We start from the raw sequence: 16,076 nt of genomic DNA, 5'->3' as shown, positions 1-16,076 counted from the left end.
TATTCCCAAGTTATATAAACTGTACTTAGATCTCTTCGGCCCAAAAGGAATACAAAGTTTGCTTTGTTTTGTTTATTTGAATATTAATCATTCCAAATTAAAACATACTTCACAACTTAGCTATTCCAACATTTCTGAGCCTAGGGCTAAAGAGAGGCCAGTATCACTTATGATATTCGCTTCACTGCTGCTCTGTGGGTCACCCACTGAACTCATTCCCAGTAGGTTCTGTTAGTAGTTATAGGAGTTGTTTTTTCCAAACTACTACGACATTATTAAAGTAATTTAGGAAATCATTATAGTTCATCAGAGTCATGGATTGTTAAGCTGGAAGGCTCCCCTAAACATTATCTAGATTATTCCACCATCTTATGACAAAGAAGAAACTGATGGGGTGCCTGGGTGGCTCAGTAGGTTAGGCAGCCGACTCTTTATTTGGGCTCAGGTCATGATCTCAGGGTCGTGGGATCCAGCCCTGTGTCAGTCTCCTTGCTCAGCAGGGAGTCTGCTGGAGATCCTCTCTCTCCCTCTGCCCCTCGCCCACAAATAAATAAATAAATCTTAAAAAAAAAGAAGAAACTGAGACCTAGACAGAATGACAAGTGTAAATGGCAACTCACTTGAAACTAAGACCCAGGACAAGAAAATACAAGGAAAAACTAAAGTATGAAAAAATCACTTTAATTAGAGGAAAGCAGACTGAGGAACTGTCGTGTTAGCTTTAGGAAGAAGGGAGAGGACTGTGTGGCTCCACTCTAGTCAGAACGTACCAGAAACAGCACGTTTTGGTGAAGAGAACCACTAAAGAACTAGGGAGATCAGGATGGTGAAAGTGCTTCAAATAACATATAAAGAAAAGCTGATGAAACCAGAGATGTTGTGCCTACAGACAAGAAGGCCTGAGAGGATATGACAGTGTCTTTAAATCTCTACAAAAATGTTAACCATGGATGGGAGACCACACTCCTTTCGTGTGGCTCCAATGCAGGCATGCAGTGTTGGGGCTTGAGGGGATGGTCTGTAGACCCCTTGAATCTGAAGGCAAAGTGTTGTACACTTCCCTACGCTTGTGGGGGAAAGCCTCCTTATATCCTCTAAGAGATAAACAAACCCCAAAACAGTCAAGATGTACTGGGTCAAAAGTGTAAGGAGGAAAATTCTGGCTCAGTATCAGGAAGAACTTTCTATTACAGCTGCCCCAAAAGCTGAGTTCCTTGTCACTGTGGCCTTTCAATCAGAGACTAAACCACTATGTGTCAGGGATGCTGTGGGGATTCTTATACCAAATAAGGGTTCAACAAAATGACCTCAGACATTCCTTTCAAAGCTGAAACTCCAGGAACATTTTTCCTATGTGGAACATCGCTGTCTACGAGTCTACCTAAACATAAATCATTTCAACTTAAAAAAAAAACAAAACAACTTCATAATGAGAATTGGTCATTGAGATGCCTACAATTGAGATGTCAAATCATAAAGACTTAAACTTTTCATTTAATAATGAAAAAAATATAAAATATATTTTAGAGGTATAATCTATTAGGAAAAGGCCACTTAAAAATGTCCACATGGGGGGCACCTGGGTGGCTCAGTTGGTTGGGCCTCTGCCTTAAGCTCAAGTCATGATCCTGGAGTCCGGGGATCGGCCCCTGCACTGGGCTCCCTGCTCAGTGGGGAGTCTGCTTCTCCCTCTGACTCTCCCCCCTCTCATACTCTCTCTCCACTCTCTCTCTCAAATAAATAAATAAAATCTTTAAAAAAGAAAAAATGTCCACATGAGCACCTGGGTGGCTCAGTCGGTTAAGCATCTGCCTTCAGCTCAGGTCATGATCCCAGGGTCCTGGGATTAAGTCCCGCATCAGGCTCCCAGCTCAGCGGGGAGTTTTAGTCTCCCTCTGCCCCTCCCCCCACCCTGCTCGTGCTCTCTCTCTCTCTCCCTCTCTTTCTCTCTCGTGTGTGCATGCGCACGCAAAAATAAATAAATCTTTAAAAAAATGTCCAAATTACGGGCACCTGGGTGGCTCAGATGGTTAAGCGTCTGCCTTCGGCTCAGGTCATGATCCCAGGGTCCTGGGATCGAGTCCCACATCGGGCTCCCTGCTCAGCAGAGAGCCTGCTTCTCCCTCTGCCTCTCTCTCTCTCTCTCTCTGTCTCTCATGAATAAATAAATAAAATCTTTAAAAAAATGTCCAAATTAAACTCAACTCTAAATAATGTAGTCAAAGAAATCATTAGATTAAAAAAGTTTGAATCCAAGATTTCTATCCATCTAAGAAGCCATTAAGACTTACCTGTGTGCCATACATACTGAACCCATACATATGTGCTAGCAGCAAAAAAAAGCCATTGTATGGGGATGAACAGCAGACATATTATATTTGATGTGAAAGCTACACAAACAAAAAATACTGAGAAGGCCTAAAGGAAAAAACAAAACAAAATTAAAAACTCATCTTAGAACTTGTTATTTTCAAACGGATTATTAAAAGCATGTTGAACAAAATCTCTGAAACTGACATGCAAGAACTGTAGAGCAAGTGACAACAGGGAATTTTAAACATATAAAAACCACTATGTAAAAAGTAGAGGTTAATTCAATATTAAAAAGTAATCCTATTTATGTCCTCAAATCAAGAAGAACTGGACCAGAACAAGCTGAGTTGGGTCCCAATGAGTTCATTTGGACTCCGCAGGTGGGTTACCTAAAACTAGAATTTTAACACAGAAAGGGTTCCTCTCTCCTCTTAAACCATTCCTAAAGAGCCTCATTCTTTTTTTTTTAAATTTTTTATTGTTATGTTAATCCCCATACATTACATCATTAGTTTTAGATGTAGTGTTCCATGATTCATTGTTATTGTGCATAACACCCAGTGCTCCATGCAGAACGTGCCCTCCTCAATACCCATCACCAGGCTAACCCATCCTCCCACCCCCCTCCCCTCTAGAACCCTCAGTTTGTTTTTCAGAGTCCATAGTAAGAGCCTCATTCTTGAAGAACCGGCTGTTGGAGCACAAATGAACCATGATAGTAAGAATTATGCTGATGTTAAGGATTTAAATAATGCAGCCTTTCTCTGGACACACCACTAGGTATTCCCAAGAGGACATGAGCCCGAAGCCATCTTTTTGAGGCTCTGGATTTCTGAGTGGAAGAGTTCCAGGTATAAGGTGTAGCCAGAGGACACAAGAGAACTGCAGATCAACCAGGGGAACAAGCCCAGGCCTATGCCCTTGCTCTAACCCAGTAGTTTTCAAAACATAGTTTGAGGATCCCCAGGGTCAGTGGGGCGGTGGGGTGTCTCTGAGATCCTTTCAGTGGGTCTTCCAGGTCAACACCATTTTCCTAACAATATTAAGATGGCATCTGCCTTTTTCATGCTCATTCACTTAGGATTAAGGTGGCTTTTTCGAGAAGCTACATGATACGTGATATTGCAATCCACTGAGTTCAGACGCAGATATGAAAATGCAGCTGCCTTCCATTAAGCCAGACATTAAAGACATTTGCAAAAATGTAGTCAATCTTCTAATTTTTTTGTTTTGGAAAATATATTTTTCATTTAAAAATGTAATTTACATTAACATGTAATGGGCTTGTTATTATTTTTAAGTGAATTAATAAGCATTTAAATTTGTTTTCAGTTTTGATTTCTAATATAGTAAATACGGATAGATCTAACCCAGATAAATAAAAGCTCCTCGGAATCCTCAGTAGTTTTTAAGAGTTTAGCGGGGCCCTGAGACCACAAAGTTTGAGAACCACTGCTCTAACTCTAACCCAATCACTAACGTGGTGATAGGGCTCCAGAAATACTTCAGAGTAGGACTGAATAATTATTGCTTCCTTCACTACTCTGTTTCCCTCCCAAGGTCTTTGTCCCTCCCCTTCTTTTCACTGGAATGGTAGAGAAGAGTGGGTGAGGTATAATGATTTGATAGTGGGTTTTTTTATCATCAGTTACTGAAGACTTTCTTAGAAAATTAAACCCCTTAGACTTGAAAAACATATTAATAAACATACCAGTCCCTGGTATCTGAAGGAATCATAGACGCTCCTGATGAAAAGCCAAAACGGCCACAGGTATTCAAATCTGAACTCCAGGACAAAATCTGCCAGGAGGACAAGTGCCCACACTACCAGGAATTTCAGGTATAAAAATGTACTGCAAAGCATAAAAACAGAGAATTAATTGAAGGTCACTGGTGAAGCACTAGAAAAAGAAAATGCACTGCTTTAAGAGACAAAAATATCTTCACATACCATGAAAATAACGGTGATAAAGGACAGAGGGAGATGTTGCTACGACCCACCTAAATTTTAAAAGCTCTTCCATTCACTCCGAGACCCACACCTATCAAAGTAAGATGATGACCAAAAATGCTTAATTCTAAGATGGAAAAAAATTTTACATTTCACCACTATTTTAAAATGTGCTAAGTGTCTGATTTAAAATACTGTAACACTCTAAAAATTACAGCTTTCCAGCTCTTCTTCATTAGAAGAAAATGTCATGGTTGAAAGCCTTCGAATTTGCTGTTTGCCCACCCCTCTACATCTGTTTGAAGAGTCTTTGAAATTCTTGATGCACATCCCTACATGCTTGAAGGATTCTGTCTTTTTCCCTCTTTTCTCCTCTTGCCTTTCTGTGTGGTATTCACCTGTATTAACCAAAGGACATCCCCAAATAGAAACTAACGTAGGGAGCAGTTGCCAATTACTACTATGGGTTGGGAGAACACAAAATGTACATTAAAGAAAAAAATCCTAAAGTATCCTAGCCCTGCTCTAGCTAAGATGTAAATGTGTGCTTCCAGCTCCCTCTGGATTTATGTTAAGTAGAAGCAGACTTTGATAAGCCAGGCAGGACACATATTTAACCACTGCAGTAGCTCAAAACAAGGTAAGGACATGGATTAAAATCTCAAAGTCCATTCTTCTAGTTCATGAGTTGTACAATAGATAATAGAAGCCTTCAGATTAATAAGCCCCTTACTAATAAGCCCCTAATTCTGTCCTTAACGCAGTCAATTCTGGAGTAGGTTAAGTTTAGGCATTAAAAAAAAAAAAAAGGTTTTCTTAGATATAGATTGGAAATACCTAAAATCTACTTTGATTTGGGCCAGAGCCTTGTATGCTGCTTTGTAATACAAACATTCCAATATTGATGTGATTACATTAGCTGTTTGAATATACACCATCAACAACAAAATCAAGACTTTAATAAATCATTTTTAAGTATATTAAAATAAGCTACAAAAAAATTATAAACTTGGGGGGGGCGGCAGACAACAAAAGCAAGATCCAGCACTGAGGATTCTTTCTGTGCCCTCTGAAGCCACAAGGGTAAAAAGATGTCAAGAACGGACAGGTATGACCCTCGATGATACAGTAGCATAATGAGACATTATCTGCAGGTAGGGGCAATTTCTAATACTAACTCTTGGTAGAACTTCTTCGGGCTTGATAATAAGTTTCGATTAAGAGGTTTGCTATACAATCAAGGAACCCAAGGCAAACCAGAAGAAAACAGGCAAGTCCCACCTTTTAGTTTCATTTCACTAGAATCATATTAGCCAGATGAAGATGGGGCCCTCGTTCTCACCCATTAAAAATCCATCACTGACCCAGTGGAGAGCAAGGCATATTTTACTAGCAGGAACAGCTGAGTCATGTCGGCATTCGGGAACACAAATCTAGTTTCAAACTAGATTTTCAAGCTGCTTGGCTTTAAAACTGAAAGGTTTTTCCTTGTCTCTAGAACTGTTTCTAGGCACATATGGAAATGTTTCTACCTCTCCAATGAACACTTTTCCCCATGGGGCTGCCTCTGGATGAGGTGAATGAGATGCGGGGAGTATATCATGGTGTGCAGTCATCACCACTCCCCAGGTGGAGAAGGTAGAGTACTACCAACTGTCTCTGCCCCAAATGCTCCCAAGGCATGGCAGGATCCCAGTCTAGCAGGCAATGTTCTGTTGCACTATTTAGATAGCATTATCCAAAGAATGACAGCCTACTGAATAGCTTTTAATAGCCCAATCATTTAAACCAAAGGCAATACAGAAATGATCATCTTTGTAACAATGACTACTCTTTTTCAAGTCTGTGACTTCAAGAGAGTTCCTTTTTATATATTTCAGTTCTTTTCAAAAAAACTGCTCTCGTACTTTCATGTTCCTTGACACCCAGCTCTTACTGAGTCACAGTTTAGAAGTACAGATATCCAAGGAAACTTGACCTTTCACAAACATATGCCATACCCTCAACTTTCCTCAGGCTCCCCTTTTAGGTGGGCCTGCCTCTAAAAATCAAGAGGCAACCTAATTAACAAATTAGATTTTACAAGTTTTGCAAAAAGAGTTCTAGAGCTTAGTCGCACAATCATGCGAATATATGTATTATTCCTGAACTGTACACTTAAAAATGGCTAAGATGCTGAATTTTACATTATGTGTTTGACCACACTTTTAAATATAAATAAATAAATAATTCTTTACTCATCTTTTAAAAAAAAGTTGATTTTACTTTAGGACTAGTGCTGAATTCTATTGATTCATTTCTGCCTTCAGGGTTTTAGAAAGTTTAAGACAGTTGCCTGATTCAGTATTCACTTAGTCCTCTGTAGCAGTAACTTATGCTTATTATTCTTTTATAGGTACATGTAAAAAAGTTAAAAGACAAGTAACCTAAAATGACTGCTTATCAGTACCCTAATTCCTTTCCTTCCATGTTCTGAAGGTCATAAGATTTTGCCAAATCCAAAGAGATGGCATTCTACTGGGGAGAGAAAGTTAGGTTTTAAGCCATTATAGCATTCCAAAATATTTCTTTTAAACCATGAAGAGAATGTGATCAAATATAAAATATTTTTATACATACAGTTCACAACATGGTTCATAACTTGATGTTACTTTCTCTGATCCAAACACATTTATGAATAACTATAAAATATCTTGAACAAAAATTTAAAGCGTAACTACAATGAAAAGGTATTTTCCATAGTAATATAATCGAACAAGGGCAGACCAATAATGTCTTTTGATGGTCTTATAAGCTTCTGTTCTGGATGCCAGTGAAATTAAGAAGAGACATGTGTGATTATTAGGCTTAATGGTGGTGATTCTTTCAAAGGGGTTATTAACTATAAGTTTCTTTCCCCTCCTCCATTCTATTCCTACCCTTGACATTTCCAACCATTTTTAACCTGAATCTATTTGGCAATACTCTTCACCTATGGATTAATGATTAATCATCTATGATTAATGATAAGTAGTATTGAACATTTTTCTTTTTCCAAGTAAAGTGCACCTTCTTTCTAGTACCACTAGCTGCTATCATGTAGATCATTTTTGGAGCCTACATAATTACCGTGAGTGTGGCCATCAATCCTCAGTACCTGACCTTTTCCCTAGGCAGACTAATAATGGCCATTTAGTTCACTTGGTCCTCACCACAGAAATGACTCTGTAGAAGATTTCACTGGATGTGCTAGTGGCCATCTATCTCAATCCCTAGCTTTCCTGTCTTCTCTGGAATAGCAACTGTGAATTGCTTTTAGCTTTCAGTATGTGGCATGATACTTCTTAAACCAAACTGCTGTCTTCTCTGTTATCAAATACCTCTCCCTACTCCACATCACCTCTAGAATATTCATCCAGCCTCTTGTCCAGCCCATACTCCTACTGAAATCAGATTATGCGTAATTATAGTCCTGCTACTCCAAGTGTGGTCCATGGACCAGCATCATCAGCATCACTATGAGCTTTTTAGAACAACAGTATTTCAGGGCCCATCCCAGACCTATTTCATCTAAGCCTGCATTTTCACTGGATCCCTAGACCATCTGTCTGTACATTAAAACTTGAGAAGTACTGGCCCATGGTATAAACTTCTCATTGTCATGGAACCTCCACTGAATTCCACAGTGTCTCAGAAATTAAACAACTATCTACTTAAATAATCAATACTTATCTCCAAACCCTTAGTTCTCCTTCCCTCAATTGGGAACCCTGTTCAGGGTTGATTCTTCCATTTTCTTACCTTTCTATCTGAGTCACAGACAAGATCCCCACCTCAGTACAATTTAACCTAATGAAGCACTTCTGCTACTACACCCATCCTTCAACACACAACACAGACATCACATCATTAAAGAAGGCCTCCCTGATCCCAAAGTAAAGACTGTTACCCCATTATATGCTCACATAGCATCCTGTACTGTAAGAACATTTAATCACGGTTATAAATAAACAGTATTTTATTTAATTAACTATTTAGATGTAAAGTCCACAAGAACAAAAGAGCTGCCTATTTTGTTCCCTACTTTATCCTCAGTGCCTGGCAGAGCACCCTGCACACTACAAAAACTCAACAAATATTTGTTGAATGAATGGCCTGCAATGCACAAGAGTGTTTAGGACTGACAGTAAGGCCTTTACCAGAGTACACACTTAAAATGAAGGTAGACAGAGAAATCATACACAGATGACTGGGAAGGGTATCTGAACAAAGCAACATCAACAAAAGAAACAAATACAGCTTCTGCTCCAAAGATTACCATGTACCTGCTCCCAATCTGTTGTGGTCTTCAATAGGAAGAAATGAATCTAATCAGCCTTGCTCTGCGTACCAGACTATCACTCCATTTGGCCTGCCTGCCACTGGCTCGGCCTGCAGTGGGGGTTCTCAAAGTGTCTTCTATTTAGCCTAACATTAAAGAAATCTGCAAAAATGTAAAGCCACACCACTCTTCTCATGGATTTATTATTTTTATATCAGCTTGTAATTATTATTTAAAATGTGTCTGTCTCAATTTCTAATACAGTAAATATTGATAGATATAACCCATATAAACCCAGAGTGGAAAGAGGTCCCGAGACAAAAATAATTGAGAAATGGTGGACTACAGAAAGTTGTGCACAGCATCAAGATAAAATGGCCTCGCCCCTGCTGTTAGGTTCTGCACCTGCCTCCCGGTGTGCAATCCAGACAGGAGGATGCCTGAGAAGACCTAAGCTACTCCTTATTTCTCTTTTCTATTCTAGGCCTCTTGCAGACTGCCAAGAGAACCTTTCGAGTGTCAATTACACACACACACACACACACAGCCACCGCAATGACAAATCTAGCGTAAAATATGCCCAATTTAGAAAGCATAAAGAAAACCTAGAATAAGAAATCACTTAAAAAAGCTTTTAAGAATTGTGTGGTGGGGCGCCTGGTGGCGCGGTCCATGAAGCAACCGACTCTTGGACCAACTCTTGGTTTCGGCTGGGGTCATGAGCTGGGGGTGGTAAGATCGAGCCCCGAGCCCCGCGCCCTGCACGAGGCTCAGCGCAAGGTCTGCTTGGGATTTTCCCTCCCCCTGGCCCTCCCAACCACCCCCCTCCCATGCGCACACTCTCTCTCTAAAATAAATAAATAAATAAATCTTTAAAAAAGAATTGTGTGGTATAGTGTTTGTACAAAGGATCACATAGACTGCAGAGATATCAAGGACAGGTACTATAACTTAACACAGTTGGAGAATTTAGAGTTTTGGAAATTCTGCTTCAAAAACACTTTCATCTAAAAAAACCAAACAAACCACACCACTTTTGACAGTGTGGACTCTGTGAGGTTTGGGATGGGGGGCTGCAGAAGCACAAGAGGAGAAAGAGAACAACCCACAGGATTACACTTCACATCTTCAGCAGTAGTAATCATCTACCTAATCACACCTTACACTTACATCATATGTGCAATTTTTCCAAATGCTTTCATATTAATTATCTCATTTTAGCCTTACAACTGTGAAATAGGCAGGGCAGTTATTACCCTTTCATAGGAAAGAAACCTGAGGAACCAGGAAGTGAGAGGCTGCAGAGCACTGTTGAAAGAGCACAGAAACAGGAGTCTGGAGACCACAGAGAAGTGAATCCTACGTGGAATGCTGTGCTGCTGCTAAAAAGGTAAATGAATACATTTCCATGGAAAGAAATGGAGAAGAGATTAAGTGAGGAGAAAAGCCAAAAAACTTTTATGTAAACTGGAATCGAACTTTTGTTAAGGGAGAAATACACACGTTTGCTTATATAGAAAAAAAGAAAAAAATGATACTTAAAAATTATATAACAGTGATCATCCCAGAGCAGGAGTACTAAGGTCTGGTGCATTATGCTAATACACTATCACGTTAATTTTTGCATACCAAGTATGTTACTTTTATTTTTTTTAACTCTTCATTTTGAAATAACTTTGGACTTACAGAAAAGTTGCATGAATAGTACAAAGAGTTCCCTTATATTTTTCACTCAGAATGCACAAATGACATTTTATCACGTTCTTGATATCATTCTCTCCCTATATATGTTTTTTTGGTTTTTTTAAAATCAAAGTCAGGAAATTAACATTGATATGTTACTAGTATTTGATCTAGACACCTTATTCAAATTTCAGTAATTATTTCACTAACGTCCTTTATTTTTTTAAAAGATTTATTTATTTATTTGGGGGGGGGAGGACAGAGGGGGAGGGAGAGAGAGAATCTCAAGCAGATTCCCCGCTCAGCATGGAGACTGACACGGGGCTTGATCTGAGATCATGACCTGAGCCGAAACCAAGAGTCAGATACTCAACCGACTGAGCCACCCAGGCGCCCCTCACTAATGTCCTTGAAAGCAACAGATAAATAGATAGAGCTCGATCAACCAATAGGATCCTGGTCCGATCACATTTTGCACTGTTGTCATATCTATACTGGTTTTTTTAATTATTATTTAATAGACATTCTCTTTTTGAGAAGGAAAAAAGGTTCCTGGTACCTGTTGCTTCACCTGGCAAATGAAGATAATGACACTTGCTCTCCATGTAGCAGAAAGTCTGAGAGTATCACATGAGTTCTTACACATAAACATCACTCAGAAACCATGAAGCGGCACAATACTGTACAACAGAAAGAGGACAGACTCTAGGGTTAGACTCATACGGGCCTCTATCAAGTAACCAAACCTGGGGCAACTGTGGTTTCCTCACATATGAAACTGAAGCTAATACCCTTACTGGAACAAAATAAGACAATGAAGAAAAGATAATAATAGCAGTAACAGCAAATAACTTTATGAGCAATCATCTGTGTCAGGCACGATGCTAAGTTTTTTATGTGACTTATCTCAATTATCCTTATAGCAGTCCTATAAAGTAGGTGGTATTATTTACCATCCTCATTTTACAGATGAGAAAACTGAGGGCTAAAGCAAGTAAGTGACTTGTTCAAAGTGACACAACTAGTGTCAGGGACATTCTTTGAAGTCGAGTTCAAATAACTTTAAAGCCCATATGTTTATCCATCACACTGGACTTTCTCATCTCACATTAGATATTCAATAAATATTATTTTCCTTCTTTATATGCTTTCCTATATACACATTCAACTTATATAATTCTTTAATTCTACAAGAGAACCAAGTTTTAAAAAAATGAGCAGATGTACTTTATGAAAGAATAAACCCTCAGTATCTCATTCATAAACTATGAATTTATAAACTTAATTTGTAAACACACTATGAAGCTCTACAGAAAAAAGTTTTAAGTCAAATATTCTTTTTTTTTCTTTTTTTAAGATTTTATTTATTTGAGAGAGAGACAGAGAGAGCAGGAGCGGGGGCGGGGGGAGAGGAGAAGCAGATTCCATGCAGGACCCTGGGATCATGACCTGAGCCAAAAGCAGATGCTTTATCAACTGAGCCACCCAGACGCCCCCTTAAGTCAAATATTCTTTACAGAAATAACTATGGCACGAAACATGGGACAACTCAAGACTGCTTTCTAGCGAAATTCACACTCCTAGAATGATCATTGTAATAGAGAAACATGTAATTCAAAAATAAAAAGATAATTCATTTTTTAAAAAATTCATAATTACAATAAACCATTAGGTATAGCTTGTCAAGCCTAGAGCAAGGCAAGAAAATAATGCTTATTACATCTGAGAAAAAAGATTCTAGCCTTAGTATTTCTCTCATCTGAGACAGGAGTTTTTGTTTGACCATGAACACGGCACTCATTCTCTATAACACAAGTACCCTCACTACAAGATAGGCAAAATACTGACTTTAATACTGAACAACTTGGGCGCCTGGGTGGCTCAGTCGGTTAAGCGACTGCCTTCGGCTCAGGTCATGATCCCAGAGTCCTGGGATCGAGTCCCACATCGGGCTCCCGGCTCGGCGGGGAGCCTGCTTCTCCCTCTGACCCTATCCCCTCTCATGCTGTTTCTCTCTCTCTCTCAAATAAATAAATAAAATCTTAAAAAAAAAAAAATACTGAACAACTTATTTGGTTTTTAGAAGTGCTTTAAAGATGAACAAAGTAATAATATAATTTAAAAACAGAGCTAGACTGTTTCTGGCCACCTCCCCTGTGCTAGGTAAGGAAAGAGATCTCAAACGGTCTAAGTCCATTAGTGATGTCTACAGGTATACCTCAAGTGGACTAGCTGCACTATTTCAATCCACTAAAGGCAAAGCCTCTAAAAAAGAAAAGGCAACAGAAGAGATGGATGAGAGAGAAATTATTTCTGATGTCACAATCCCATGACTCAATGTGAGTACGTTGTCCTTAAAAGCAGCAGAGGAAAACAAAGGAATGAAGGTTAGTGGTATGAAGGGGCTCCCAAGTCTGGGGATGATAGGCATTTTGGAAGGTTGATGAGCAGAGGCCAATTTGGTATCAGTTAAGTTAAATGTTAAAGATATAAAGCCTCAAAGAATACATTCTAACAGGTATTTTTTTTTTACATTTCCATTACCAGGATCCACGTGACTAAAGGTGAGAGACCTTGAGGAAATATTCACTCATTGGGTATTTGAAGAAATTCATGATGGAAAAAAAAACATCTAGCAAAGGATATGTGTTTCTGCTGTTAGTCTGTACCATTATACTTATGTAGCTTGTTGGGCAAACAACTTTTTTCTTCTGGGCCTCTTTCTTGAAAACGATCCAAGTAAAATAATTAAACCCAAATCTAGTAAGCCTAGAGAATAAAAGTAATCAGAATCTTTGAAGAGCAAGATTTCATCAAGAAAAATAACCAAGGGGCGCCTGGCTGGCTCAGTTGGTAGCGCATGCGACCCTTGATCTCAGGGTTATGAGTTTGAGCCCCATGACAGGAAGGAAGGAAGGAAGGAAGGAAGGAAGGAAGGAAGGAAGGAAGGAAACATAATTACAGTATTTCACTTTGAGCTCTTAACCATGTTTAAAATTTCTATCTGACCCTCCAGACTCCACAAGGTATATGTTATATTTTATTACATTCCCTTAAGTATCACCTGGATGGTAGCCTAGAAAACGACAAAACAAAACAAAACACACATATATATACACACAAAACCCCAAAGGGTTAATATCAGTGGGAAGATCTGGGAGAAATGGCCAAAGAAAAAGACTCTGGACATATAAGTGCCTATAGAACAGGAACTGGCTCCAGAATATTTGGCAAATAACTAACAAGAAAGTGAAAATAATAAGCTATTAAATCTACCATTAAAACCAATCTCCAAATCTAGTGAGGTTCAAGAAAGGCCACAAGGAATCAAAGAAAAAGGAGAGTATCACTAATGAAACAGGAAGCTTTAAAGCAAATAATCTGAACTAGATCACGTTCCCTCCTTCCCCTGCCTCAACTTGTAGCAGAAATTTAAAGGGATTTTCAAAACATCTAATGAAACTAAACTGCCAAGAGTACTCAGACAAGAAGAATCATAAATGAGAGTTGGAGGAAAGTACCTTTCTTTTAAGGTAACACACTACTGGCAAAAACTAAGTACAAAACTCCAGTGTGGCAGATTTGTTCAAATGCATTTCATGCAAACTGCAAATATAAGGATTAGGTAAACACCTCACTGGAAAGGTTAGTCCAAACTTACCCCCTTCCCCAACACCCCTCTAAAACAATACAGAATCTATCACTTTCATGTCAGGTCCAGTGTGGCTGAAAAAGCCTCCCAAGATTACCAAAATGCTTTTAGGCTGTGAGGTTGCAACACTGGGGTGTCTGGGGTTTCGGCTGCAGAACACATGTACAATCAAGGCAGCCAAGGATCAGGCCAGCCTCTAGTGGCTTTAATAAGCATAGCCCAAAGGAGCTAAAACTAGGCTTAGGAAACATCATTAATTAAAGAGGCAGGAACGGCAGAAAAGTGAAATCTCTGGAGATCAGATTATTTCGACTAGGGTCTGAAAAAGGAAATTAGGAAGCTGAGAAGGATGCAAACTTGGATCATTCCAAAAGTCAGAGGCCAGGAAACTCTTTTCTGAAACAAAGACGGGCCAAGGTATTCTACCTACCAGGGACGTCCGAGTCCTCAGCTCTAGTTTGAAGGTGTGAAGCTGTAAGAATCTACGAGTCAGGTACAGTCCTGCTCCTCGAAGCTGCAGGTGGCGTGCTACACGATGACAGGAAGTATTCATAAATTCACAAGTGAAGGGGCGCTTCCTTCAACCACCAGTAACAAAGATATAGAATAGTTTCCTGAAGCTTAACACATGTGCCTTACTTAAAATGCTTATTATGCCTATTTGGGCAAGTAACAATTTTAACTCCAGAAGTTTTCAACATAAACGTCTCTGCCCCTGTCTTCTCCCTACCACACACATCATCTCATCTTTCCATTATAAAGTCAGCAATTCTCAGGGGGAAGGAAGTGGGGAACATGGCAAAGTGACAGGTGGCTAAACCACACAGGATCCTCTTAAGGCTTTTAAAAACTACAGAGCACTCCAACCCCACCTCACCTGGAGAATCACCGCATGTAATTAGACGTTACTGCTGGGAGTGTCTGGTGCATGTGTGAAGGAGCAGACATGGGCAGAGAATCGCTGCCATAAAACCTGAGGACGTCTGGAATGTCACAGTTAAGTGCAGTTATTTATTTTACTTTCTCTTATTAATAACCGTTCCTTATCATTTCCAAAGTTCTTTCACATTTATCTCATTTGAGTTAGAGAATATTCCCTCACTTACTGGCGACTGTCTACTTCATCATAAAATAGCACAGGGCAAAATAAAGCTGTTAATGCATCAGGTGAACAACTAAAATAGCCGGCTAAAATATAATTCAACAAAAATATTTTTCCTTGAACAGAACGCAAAGTTCTTTGGAACCTCAAAACCACTGTACAAATTTAAGAGGGCATTATGATGATCTACTAAACTGTAAACTCCTTGAAGACAAGAAACCATATCTAATTCTGTATCCTCCACGATTCCCTGAACAACACAGGTTCTTAATTGAGTAGGATGAATTAGTTTATATTCATTTATTTATTAACTCACACACTCAACATTTATTGAATACTGAATTTCTACTCTGGATCTATGCTGGCTCGGATTGTTTTTAAATGTGTTTTGAATTTTAGTCCTTAATAACATAAAAGAAAATCATCACCATTCCTGTTTCTTTTCTCCTATTCTTGATTATTAATTTGACTGGAATAAGATATATGTACATTTCAATTTTCAAACAATGGGCACACATATAAATGAAGATAATGCTGATATGTCTAAAATCCATTTTCCTTTTACCTTGCCCCGAAACAATTCTGTCACAGTCATTATACTGACAATAAGCATATCATTTGACAATCACCTCAGTCACAGTTGCTGGATCGGAGCCCATGATTAAAAGCGTCTCAGCAATAGGATTTTTTTCAGCAAGACCAAGCAGCAACTGACCCTTTGTTTTGACTACTCAACTTCTGTTTATAACTGTAGCAAATCTTATAGTCTCTCTTGCCTCCTTAAAAAATAAACCAAACATGTTAAACTGTGATAACAACAACAGGGTAAATAATATTTGGATAGCCTGCTAGAATTTATAAGAGTTTCACAAACTGGGGCGCCTGGGTGGCTCAGTTGGTTAAGCGACTGCCTTCGGCTCAGGTCATGATCCTGGAGTCCCGGGATCGAGTCCCGCATCGGGCTCCCTGCTCAGCAGGGAGTCTGCTTCTCCCTCTCCCACTCCCCGTTTGTGTTCCCTCTCTCGCTGTGTCTTTCTCTGTCAAATAAATAAATAAAATCTTTAAAAAAAAAAAA

The 16,076-nt window shown here is 39.1% G+C and overlaps 1 protein-coding gene across 1 annotated transcript in view; it reads right to left on the bottom strand.

The window, feature by feature from the left end:
- Positions 1 to 16,076, bottom strand: part of MACO1 (macoilin 1) — a 60,330-nt gene that overhangs the window by 40,692 nt on the left and 3,562 nt on the right. The window contains exons 2-3 of the mRNA XM_081817772.1: positions 4,025 to 4,166; positions 2,292 to 2,418 (exon numbers count right to left, since the gene is read on the bottom strand). Of these exons, the coding sequence (XP_081673898.1) occupies positions 2,292 to 2,418; positions 4,025 to 4,166 (269 nt within the window). The remainder of the gene's footprint in view (positions 1 to 2,291; positions 2,419 to 4,024; positions 4,167 to 16,076) is intronic.

The sequence above is a fragment of the Leptonychotes weddellii genome, chromosome 4, assembly GCF_054177405.1.
Source record: "Leptonychotes weddellii isolate Sample4059 chromosome 4, ASM5417740v2, whole genome shotgun sequence".
Lineage (NCBI taxonomy): Eukaryota > Metazoa > Chordata > Mammalia > Carnivora > Phocidae > Leptonychotes > Leptonychotes weddellii.
Note: the sequence above shows the minus strand (reverse complement) of the source record. Positions and strands in the feature narration are given on the sequence as shown.